The following is a 12,466-nucleotide window of genomic DNA, read 5'->3' as shown; positions in this document are numbered from 1 at the left end:
CTGGCTCATCTCAGAATGTGGGGTTAATATATATATATATATATATATATATATATATATATATATATATATATATATATATATATATATATATAATCCAAAAAATGAAGGAAGCACTCACGGCAAATTTTTCTTGAAAAAAACTTTTTACTGGATCATGCAAACATCAACGCGTTTCGGTACCTCAAGGGACCGTCATCAGGATGTGAAAAGTGGCACATGCTGAAAATACTTAAATACCCCCCACCCAGGAACATCCCCCTGCAGCGTGCATAATTAATGTGATTAACATCAGGTGTGTAAAGTGCATCTCTTAACACTCACATATGGGTGTATGCTTCATAAATAAGTGTTGAAACAATATATGTGAGGAATCATGTGTACTATGATGCTGGCCTATTGGATGTGTTTAATATCATATAAATAAATATATTTTAAATCAGTCCATAAGTATTATAAATAGCAGTGTCAAAACAGTAAAAACTCCCTTCAGCATCACATTCGAAAGGGATTTTTCTATATATCCACCCAAATACTATCCAATGGTTAAAACCAACATTTTATAAAAGTGACAACTTGATATATAAAAGAATGTGTTAATAGACAGTGAACTATAATATCACATACAATTTATTTTATATTAAAAGCATAACTAAGACAATCTTAGCTAGAATCTTACGGGGACACCACATCTCATTCAGCTTCACTTGTATAGGGAACTGAATAACCTTTTAGTTAGTGCTAAATGATACTCAGATAAATAGTAAATAACTAACATATAATTTAAACGAGCACCTAGAGGGTTTTAAACTCCTCCTCATACCCTATGGCAGCTAAGATATAACAAGCTCACCAGAGTGGGAGGAATGGGAGAGTTATAGTTCAAACGTTAGTAATAAAAATTGGAGGTAAAAGTAATTTCTATTTCTAATAATGTACAAAATATTTCGTAAACATCTCCATTAATAAATTTGAACCCTCCGCTCGTTGTCTACACACGTATCTATACATATACAGACATGTGTACATATATATATACACATATAGACACATATCAAATGTCTAAGATTGTCTTAGTTATGCTTTTAATATAAAATAAATTGTATGTGATATTATAGTTCACTGTCTATTAACACATTCTTTTATATATCAAGTTGTCACTTTTATAAAATGTTGGTTTTAACCATTGGATAGTATTTGGGTGGATATATAGAAAAATCCCTTTCAAATGTGATGCTGAAGGGAGTTTTTACTGTTTTGACACTGCTATTTATAATACTTATGGACTGATTTAAAATATATTTATTTATATGATATTAAACACATCCAATAGGCCAGCATCATAGTACACATGATTCCTCACTTATATATTGTTTCAACACTTATTTATGAAGCATACACCCATATGTGAGTGTTAAGAGATGCACTTTACACACCTGATGTTAATCACATTAATTATGCACGCTGCAGGGGGATGTTCCTGGTGGGGGGTATTTAAGTATTTTCAGCATTTGCCACTTTTCACATCCTGATGACAGTCCCTTGAGGTACCGAAACGCGTTGATGTTTGCATGATCCAGTAAAAAGTTTTTTCAAGAAAAATTTGCAGTGAGTGCTTCCTTAATTTTTTGGATTGTATGCTTTACTTGGCTAGCACCTGGCCTCAGTGACTATTGGCAAAAGTGAAGTGCCGGCTTCACATGCTTTTATATATATATATATATATATATATATATATATATATATATATATATATATATATATATATATATATATATATAAAGTCTTTTATTGATGAGGGTGCTGGGTCAAAACACTGTTCCAAAGGACCCGCACTCCAAAGTCAGTGAATCATCATATATATATATATATAGGCAATTAGGGATGTCGCGGACTGTTCGCCCGCGAACTAATTCGCGCGAACATCGGCTGTTCGCGTCCGCCGAATGTTCGCGAACGTCGCGCGACGTTCGCCAATTTGGGTTCGCCTTAGCTGGCGCTTATTTTGCCCTCTCACCCCAGACCAGCAGATACATGGCAGCCAATCAGGAAGCTCTCCCTCCTGGACCACCCCCACACCCCCTGGACCACTCCCCTTCCATATATAAACTGAAGCCCTGCAGCGTTTTTTCATTCTGCCTGTGTGTGCTTGGAAGAGCTAGTGTAGGGAGAGAGCTGTTTAGTGATTTGAGGGACAGTTGATAGTAACTTTGCTGGCTAGTAATCTACTTGATACTGCTCTGTATTGTAGGGACAGAACTCTGCAGGGATTTGAGGGACAGTGAGTTTAGGTTAGTTAGCTTTGCTGACTAGTAATCTACCTTCTACTGCAGTGCTCTGTATGTAGCTGCTGTGGGCACTGCTTCTGATCTCATCTGCTGACTGCTGTAATAACTCAATAGTCCTTGTAAGGACTGCTTTTATTTTCTTTTTTGTTTTTTTACTTTGCTACTATAAGAGCCCAGTGCTATTAGTCTAGCTGTGTTGGGGAGTGGGACTGGTGTGCTGCTCCTCCTAGTAGTTCACCACCACCAGCACCAACCAGAGTCAAAATTGTTACAAAGTATCTTATTTGCACCTGTTAGCTGTTCTGAGCTCTCTGCCAAAAGCTAATTAAGTTAGAAACTGTTTTTTTTTCTGGCTGTTCAGTGCAGAGAAAAGAGGGACTGGTGTGCTGCTCCTCCTAGTAGTTCACCACTACCAGCACCAACCAGAGTCAAAATTGTTACAAAGTATCTTATTTGCACCTGTTAGCTGTTCTGAGCTCTCTGCCAAAAGCTAATTAAGTTAGAAACTGGTTTTTTTCTGGCTGTTCAGTGCAGAGAAAAGAGGGACTGGTGTGCTGCTCCTCCTAGTAGTTCACCACCACCAGCACCAACCAGAGTCAAAATTGTTACAAAGTATCTTATTTGCACCTGTTAGCTGTTCTGAGCTCTCTGCCAAAAGCTAATTAAGTTAGAAACTGTTTTTTTTCTGGCTGTTCAGTGCAGAGAAAAGAGGGACTGGTGTGCTGCTCCTCCTAGTAGTTCACCACTACCAGCACCAACCAGAGTCAAAATTATTACAAAGTATCTTATTTGCACCTGTTAGCTGTTCTGAGCTCTCTGCCAAAAGCTAATTAAGTTAGAAACTGGTTTTTTTCTGGCTGTTCAGTGCAGAGAAAAGAGGGACTGGTGTGCTGCTCCTCCTAGTAGTTCACCACCACCAGTACCAACCAGAGTCAAAATTGTTACAAAGTATCTTATTTGCACCTGTTAGCTGTTCTGAGCTCTCTGCCAAAAGCTAATTAAGTTAGAAACTGTTTTTTTTTCTGGCTGTTCAGTGCAGAGAAAAGAGGGACTGGTGTGCTGCTCCTCCTAGTAGTTCACCACTACCAGCACCAACCAGAGTCAAAATTGTTACAAAGTATCTTATTTGCACCTGTTAGCTGTTCTGAGCTCTCTGCCAAAAGCTGATTAAGTTAGAAACTGTTTTTTTTCTGGCTGTTCAGTTCAGAGAAAAGAGGGACTGGTGTGCTGCTCCTCCTAGTAGTTCACCACTACCAGCACCAACCAGAGTCAAAATTGTTACAAAGTATCTTATTTGCACCTGTTAGCTGTTCTGAGCTCTCTGCCAAAAGCCAATTAAGTTAGAAACTGTTTTTTTTCTGGCTGTTCAGTGCAGAGAAAAGAGGGACTTTCCAGTACAAAAGAGGGACAGGGGGTGTTGAGTGGTCAAAAGAGGGACAGTTGGGAGGTATGCAAGTGCCACCTATGCATTATTCCTTCGATTCGAATTCGGTTGAATATGGACCTATTAGATCTCAAACGGACATATTCCCCTATTCGACTTAATTTCAGTTGGTCTTTTTGAATTCAAATTTCGAAGTTTTTCAAATTAGAAATTCGTCCCTTGATAAATATGCCCCTTAGAGTCATGACTCTTTAAGATTATGTTTGAGGTGTTGGATTACAAAGTAATAACCCGAGGAATATCATCATTTTGCTGTTTTTCCTTGGCAGATTAGTTTAAAGGGTTATGTGGTATGATTTCTAAATCTTCTCTTTGCATACAATTGTATAGATAAATTAGGCTCTGTGCAGAAATACATCTGCATCTAAAGTAAAATAGAAAACTTACTGAATCAAGCTACTTTTTCCTTTGAAGACTAATGGCTATAGTTTATTCCTTTTGGAATATTGGGAGGTTGAGGAGAAGGTGCTGTGAGACATTGGAGATAGTAGAAAGGGGGAAGTATATAAATATTCTAAAAATAAAATAGTTTGGTGTTAAATGACATAAGAACATATGTAGTACATATCTCCTTAAGTCATTTTCTATTCTAGACTATTCAATGCTAGTTAAAGGATTTATAGTGCAATGCCTCTTCAAAAGTAATGAACAGTAATCTAGGACTTGAACATGATACAGTAAACCACTTTGCCCTTGGTAAAAGTATCACATTATCCAGTAAAATCTCTTCGGGACCCTTGTAAAATGTGTTTTAATTTCCGTGCATATAAAACTGCATTTGACTGTACTGTATTAAATCGGCATATTTCTGAGAAAACCAAGCCAAAAGAAATGTATTGCAATAAATTATTCATTAATTAAACTGAGGTCATGTATCTTATCTTCAAGTATGAACAAGCAATTCAAGATTGTTTTTGGTTCTGTTTTGGTTGCCATTATAGTCTAACAAATGTTGCACAAAAGGATGAAGGCTGTGCTAGTAGCCCAAGGTCACTGAACCATAATTGTAGATCATGTGGTTATCACAGTAAATTGGAGTTGACCTGTAGAGGTTCACTGGAAAAAAGCGATCAATGCAGCGAGTGTGGGAACCACAGCCCTCAAACTTTTTTTGGACCAAATGTTCCTGTTATTACATTATTGATTATTAAACAAGCATTAGATTACTTTCTATGGAATATGCTGACAGTTGTGAATATGTTGAACTGCTGACCACAGTGCAATGGTTTCCTGCAAATAAAGTGTCCAAGCTTATCCCCATGAGTCAGTCATTATCCTTCCTTTTCCTCTGAGCTACATTACCACCGTGACTTGACAACATTTTCCAGAATTGTATTACAGAAGTGTTATTATCAAGGTTATTTGCTGGAAACAAACATTTCCTTATGTCCACGTGCTGTTATTTGCTTAAACACTGTGAAATTAGCATGATGTTAAGAGTTTTAAGGCCAATATTACATTATCTTGAAACAATAAAACATTATGTATTGCATGGTTTAAGCTTTTATATTGGGTTTTTTTTGCAGTTGTCTCAAATGGAACAGTTGCGAGTTGTTTTTAGTTTTGCTTTCTTTGAAATTGACTATTCTCGAATATCATCAGCTTTTGTTATAGAAGCATTTTCTGTATAATCGCTATACTGTATATGACTTTAACTATGTTTGTTGTTTAACCATGCTTCAATAAAATTTTGATGTGCACTTATAACATACAGAGAGAAGAGTCATCCCCACATTGCTCAAACCAGACACTAAGCTATAACTAAAGCTGGGGAATTCAATTTTTACAGTATATGACACGCCGAGTACCAGTGAAGCTCAAACAAATTAAAAAATTCCATAAAGATAGGCTACTACAATATTAGAAATCTAAAATGAATCTGCAATAAAATGGTAAGTTCTCCTTGGGGCAAATTTACTAACCTCCGAAAATTTGCCTGTGACGGCTTAGCTCACATTGCAACACTTTGCCATGCGTAGATTTGCCAGGACAACGCTAATTCACTAAAATCCGAAGTTGCGTCCAGGGTGCTGAATGCTGGTGAAGTTTCGCTAGCGTTACTGCACCAAGTAAAGCGAAATTGCAGCAAATACAATACACAAGCCCGGGAAACCTTTATAAAAAATAAAGTTGTTATATTGCCCTACACATGAGCCCACTGTATAGTTTATGTGCCATAATTTATGAAATGTAGGGGGGGAAGCCAGTTACCCCCCAAAAAAATGTATGCTCTTTTTCAGCCTATCACCCTGAAAAAGGAAAAGACGCTAGCGTTTTTTGGGACTGTCTGCAATACTCACATGCTCAGTGGGCTCTGAGTAGCTGTTGAGAAGCTAAGCTTAGGGGTTGTCAGAAATTATCAAGCAGAAAACTAGGTTTTCCGTAATATAAGTTGATGCTACAAGGCTGATTATTACATTTTGATGCTAGTTGCACTGGTTTCTGTGCTGCCATGTAGTATTTATCTGTATTAATTACTAATCAGCCTTGTAGTTGTTGTCAGCTATTTTTTGAATAACTCCTATCTACTCTATTGCACTTTGCCTGGTCTGAGGGGGCGAAGGCAAGTCTGGCGCAAGAGGTAACGTTCAGTAAAATCTGCATCTTAGTGAATTTGCGTAGTTACGTACATTCACCAGAGCGCAAATTCGGCATGCGTTAGGGAACGAAGTACCACTAGAGTCTATCTCCTTCGCTAGCGAAGTTACACCCGCGTTAGCCACTTCGCCCTTTAGTAAATTTGCCCCCTTGTGTCTGTGTGGGTTTCTTTCAGGTTTCCTTCCACTTCCACAAAAAAAAAAAAAATTCTCTTGAAAATCGTGATCTTACTGGGTGTGGATGTGAAATTTAGATTATTATATTGTCAATACAAGATACTGTAATTAAAATATGATAAATATATTAATGTGTCATAAATTTCATTCTGAGATAAAAAAGCTGCCCAATATGTTTAAATTAGAAGTCATTACTAGCATATACCTTATAAGCAGTACGACTGTGAAACATTTTGTACTGTTGCATTTGAAGACATGTAAAACAAGTTTGTCTGCTACTTCAGCCATCTTAAGTATTGCCTTGAGTCATTAAAACATTTTTCTCAGAGTTAGCTAGACTTCAGAAGACTGGGGAAAAAACATATTATTGTATTTACATACTTAACCCCTTCAGGACACAAGTCGAAGAAGTCCTTAGGCTCACCACTTCAGCTTAGACCCCCCCCGTTAGTTTGAACTCCTAGACATGTTTCCACTGCCTTTATTTAAATAACATTTAAATCACATAGGTCCCCACCAAGCATTTGCTTTATTTAAATAATGAAATAAGTGAACCAAACACACAGGATGGTGGGTTTTTGGGGCGGTGGTTGCCTATTTTGCTGTATGTTAGGGAGTGTCTTTTCTATAAAGTATATAATATGCAAATTACAGTAAATATATTTTTAATTATTCATTTGTAATTACAAAATGCAAGTAAAGAAATTGTACTTTGTAATGTTTGCAAAGTACTTTTCCCAATAGGGGCAATATGGCCTCTGCTCTGTGTTGCACAGGGCTCTATTTACCATAGGACTGACCCTGACAACAGAGGAGATATTAAGATTTTTTTTTCTAGGAGAAGGGATAATATAAGATAAGTCAACACATAGGGGCAGATTTATCAAAGGTTGAGGTGAATTTTTGAATGAAAAAAATTCGAGCTATTTTTTGTTTACGACTAGGGAATAGTCCCAATTCAATTAGAATTTTATTGAAATTTATCATGTACTGTCTCTAAAAATTCAATCTCGACCATTCGCCAACTAAAACCTGCAGAATTGCTGCTTTAGCCTATGTGGGACCTCCTAGAACCTATTTGGAGTCAATTGGTGGACTTTGAAAAATCAAAGTTTCTTTGGGGAAAAACTTGATGGAATTTGATCTAATGTGATATTCCTTCGATTTCAATTTGGCCGAATACGGACCTATTCGATCGAAAACGGACATATTCAACCAAAAAAAAACTTCAACTTAATTTTGTTTGGTCATTTTGAATTTGAAGTTTTTTCATTTAGAAATTCGACCCTTGATAAATATGCCCCTTAATGATGCTGCAAAAATGAACTAGTTCTGAACAATAACCTAGAGGATTAGGGGGGGTTATTTACTAAACTCCAGTGGGGCAAAGCTAGTATTTTTTTTTTTTTTTTAAACTAATTTTTCGAGATTTTAGAAAGCACGATGCAGCAAAAAGCACGAATTCGAAAATCCACCATCTCAGACCTGCCAAGGTTGTGTATAAGTCAATGGCAGAGGCCCCTATCCTATTTAGAAGTTTCTGTGGTCTGCACTGAAATTAGTCCAAAATTCCAACCTTTTCGGGCAAAAATACGAAAAATGTGGTGTAAAGAAAACATACAATTCGGGTTTTCGCTGGATTTTATCAAGTTTTTACCAGAACCGATTAAATCAAGGCTTTTTAAATCTGAAAAATTAAGATTTTGATAAATAACCCCACAGGTGTTAAAGTAATTATTGTTCCATGCTTCCATTTTAGGGATTTTTATTTGCAGATTAGTTTTGTATGCACTTCCTCAAATTAATAGCATCAATAAACTACTTCAGTACATTTACAAGCTAATTTAAAATGAAGTTCTTCTTTTTAATCAGCACTCTGGGTTTTAGTTGGAAAGGCTGCTTGGTTTCCAGTTGAATAGATGGCAGAATACAAGAGAGGCAAAATTTAACTAAAGCAATTAACCCTGGAAAATAGTAAACATACAGTAGATGCCCTATGACATTCCAAGTCAAAAGCTAACACAGAACATTGTAGTTGCTCTTAATTGTACTGATGGCTACACAAAAACAGCTGTAGACACAAAACTGCTGTAGGGGAAGAGTTTCTACTTAAAATAGATTAAACTGTAAATAGAAAGACAAACATTTATCTCGTCCAAAGATTACCAGAGTCACCAGTTCATGATGACACAGATAAGACAAAACCAGCTTTGCATATATCATCTGAATGAAACACTCTCTTCTTTCCATCTACAAAATGCTGGGCAGTACTGCACATTATGTTAAGGCTTTACAAATGAGAATTCCTGTTTAATTATCTTTCTGGTTTGAATACAGTTAACATGGTGCTTTAATGGGAGCCTTTTGCTTTCATACCTGAGGTTATGGAATACTTGACTTCTTTACTGTACCACCTGCTAACCTCTAGAAGTATCACAGAGCACCCTTTTTGCTTCAGATTTTCAAGTAATGACTTATTCCCCTTTAAATCATCCAAATGTAATTCTGAATTGCAGAAACATTCTTTCTCAATGACGGATCTTTTTGGCATTTTGAACTTGTTTAACCCGAACCCCAGTATTAATTATGTCAGTTTCAGTCTAAAGATTTTTTAAGAACATTTTTCAGTGACAGGTAATCTTTTGTAGGTAGGAAACCTGTCAAATGGGTGAAGTTATCCAGAATATTTCACATTTTAGATTTGATATTCCTTGGAATGCTTCCTGTTTGAATGAATGGATCTTCCGCACATTTCCACATTCCTATCATGAGCTGTAATCCTTTGAGCAAGATGTCATCCACTGCACCAGTGCAGAACTTCAATTATTTACTCCAGTGCATTTTCAAACAGTGTGATTAGGACCAAAGTGCTGGTTTCAGAATATTTTGTTAAGTCAAAATCCATGTAGTTGTGTATTATGAATAGGTAAAATATGCCACCATAGCATGTAGATTGAAGATGGCCCTGTATTGGGAGGTACAGCCATGATGTTTGTTTTTGCAGTATTCCAAGAGTATGCTTCTGTAAAAAGCTGATGAATCTGTGATAAACTCATTACGTCTTTACAATACTTTTACATTCTTTTGTGTGTAGTGAGTTAAAAAATGTGTATTCCTGTCCTAGATGGATTATTATTATTATGCTCTTCTGAACCAAAATCAAGCTTATAAATCAAATAATACAAATCGATATTCCATGCTATGCTCATAAAACCTGTATTGAAAATATTACACCTTGTTAAAATACAAACATTTTTGCAAAGACAAAAATATTACCCTATAGGCTACTTAACCAGCACTGGGCAGATTTACACTGGGGCAGTAACCCATAGCAACTGTGATAAGCTCCATTCAGTGGAAAAGCAAATTTAGATTGGCAGTGAGTAAATAGTACCCTGTAGGTTTCAATAAACATTTTAAGAAATGAAAATTCAACAGGTAAATCCATCCATTAAATGATATATATATTTTTAGAAAATGTTGAAAATAGTTCTGACAAATGAGGCTTCACACAGTTTTTTGTTTTGATTTAAGCTACAGGTCAGAGGGAAAATGTGCAATTCTTCTTTTTGACTAAGCAGGCAAACTGAAGGTATGACATCACTTCAATTTTTTTCACTGTTCTTATGAATGGTTGACATGTTAATACATTTTCCTACTAAAATAGTTTGTAATATAAAAATAATATACTATCGCTGCAGTCCAAATGTTTAGCTAACAACATGCAATTGCCCACAGCCAAGCCTCTGCAATAGTGATGGGCGAATTTATTTGCCAGGAGCGTATTCGCGGCAAATTTGCAAGGTTCGGCGCAATTTGCCAGCGTCAAAAAAAAACTTTGATGCCAATGGTTCTGATGCCAACGTAAAAGTTTTTTTTGACGGTTCCGCACTGGCGATGATTAACGGATGCCCATTGACTTTGATGGGCGCTGGGGATGTTTCGAATTTTTTTTTGCCAGTTTTGTGAATTTTGTGGCGACGCGAAACGGGACAAATTCGCCCATCACTTCGCTGCAATTGAACCCAACTCATAGGTAGAAAGCTGGTAGCTTATGTACTGATCATTGGTCATTTTTTTAACTGGTTACAAATACACAATTCATATTCATGCCCACTAATTGGATATGCCTGTTTACCATATTACTTATGTCCTAAAGATTTGGTTGCTAACATGGATTACATCATTTGAAGACCATTGGTAATACTTTTCCATATACACTTGAATTTATACTTTTTTATTTATTTGTATAGTTCTGGTTTATTTTTTCATACTTTAACCAATAGCTGAATTTTGACCAATTAAAAAATACATGGACTGAACATCCTGGCTATGATTTAAAGGAAACTCAGCAGTTCTTCTGATGCATTTTATTGATATGACCATAGGCCATTTAACTGCTGCAATCCCCATAGAAACAGGCTACAAATATATAGGTGCATTCTTTTAATGAACGCAAGTATGCAGCACTTAATACAACTGGAATGCAACTGTTAAATCCAAAAACAGTGTTAACCAGAGAGCAGCTCAAGAGATGTGAGTTATTGTACTTGTTCTTCTTATAGAGGTTTTTCAAGCACATGTGTCATTAAACAAAAGATACACTTAACATACTGAAAGCAGTCCAAGCAAGGCAACAACAAAAAGTGGTAAGCCTTTATTATATGAATCAAAGAAAATGCAAATTCCATGACAGGTAAACAGTATTTGCTGTTGGTGCTTTAGTAAAAATACATGGCAATACCATCTTATTTGCTTAATTCAATGGAATTTGTTCAGGGTAATGTTATATGATATATATGGAATGATTCTTACCCACACATTTATCACTTTAGTAGGAAGGCAGATTTAAATTGGAACATGAGTTCTTTTAGAGTAAGAGATAAAAACCTCAAGCAAAAGTACGGATGAGATTTTTGAAAATGAAAATATAAGTTTAATGGATCTGAATGTACTATACCATATTCTAGCTCTGCAAACATGAACTGACCTCAGTAACGTGTATAGTTTAACCTTTGTAAAATATTGATACTTCATCTCTTTAGATTTCATTAAAATATTTCTTTATATTAGTTATTAAATATTTTTACTGGCAAGCAGATACAACAAATACTTTGCTTTTATATACAGTATATATATATATATGTATGAATACATATATTTAGAAAAATATTTACATTAGGTTTTTTTTTCAAAGATTTCCAGATCATAGAAAAAAATAAATAAAATTATTGGTTTAATGTCATAGAAAAGAATGTATTAATTCAGTAATCTCATAAAATGGAAACTGCTTTTTTTACATGCTAATGAAATATACATGATTATACAACAAGATGACATAAAAATGTGTGTTTAATAATCCACATGTTAGCAAATACCAAGAATGGTCTCTTACTTTTTGCCAGGTTTAACACTTATGGGAGAATAAAAATGCACTCACCTGCAAGTGTGATCAGTAGAAAGATTACCATGCATTTTGTAGTCCACATGTTGAGAGTAGTAGGTACAGTGTGAGAGATGTTGCCTGGTGGTTGCACACAACTGACTACAGAAGATGTTCCCTTTAGCTGCTCATTTTCATTGAACTCACTCCAGTAAGGCAGCTCCTCCTCCTCCTCTTTTCCTGAGCAAGTACTGGAATGATTTCTTTAGAGAGCAGTGATTAAAAGTTCACTGTTGCTTTTAGGTTACGTGTTAGTTGTAGCAGAGCTTTGTATATGACAGGCTGAATATTTGCTTAGTACCAGCAACCCCTAAAGGCTGCACCGCTGTTACTGCAGCTCAGCAAATGTCAGAAGGAAGAAGTGCTTACATATTACAGAATATACTGGTGTGAACCAGTGGTGACAATATAAACTGTATAACATAACAATTATGCCTTGTGTCTATCTACATGAAGACATCTCACCAAAAATATCAGTGGCAGAAAACTTGCTACATATTTTTATCAGCAAACAGCA

General features: G+C 35.9%; 1 protein-coding gene across 1 annotated transcript in view; it reads right to left on the bottom strand.

The window, feature by feature from the left end:
- Positions 1-12,131, bottom strand: part of hgf.S (hepatocyte growth factor (hepapoietin A; scatter factor) S homeolog) — a 78,832-nt gene extending 66,701 nt beyond the window's left edge. The window contains exon 1 of the mRNA XM_018255753.2: positions 11,947-12,131. Within this exon, the coding sequence (XP_018111242.1) occupies positions 11,947-11,995 (49 nt within the window). The 5' untranslated portion in view covers positions 11,996-12,131. The remainder of the gene's footprint in view (positions 1-11,946) is intronic.
- Positions 12,132-12,466: the final 335 nt, after the last annotated feature.

This window comes from Xenopus laevis, chromosome 3S, assembly GCF_017654675.1.
Source record: "Xenopus laevis strain J_2021 chromosome 3S, Xenopus_laevis_v10.1, whole genome shotgun sequence".
Taxonomy (NCBI): Eukaryota; Metazoa; Chordata; class Amphibia; order Anura; family Pipidae; genus Xenopus; species Xenopus laevis.
This window is presented reverse-complemented; position numbering and strand designations above follow the sequence as displayed.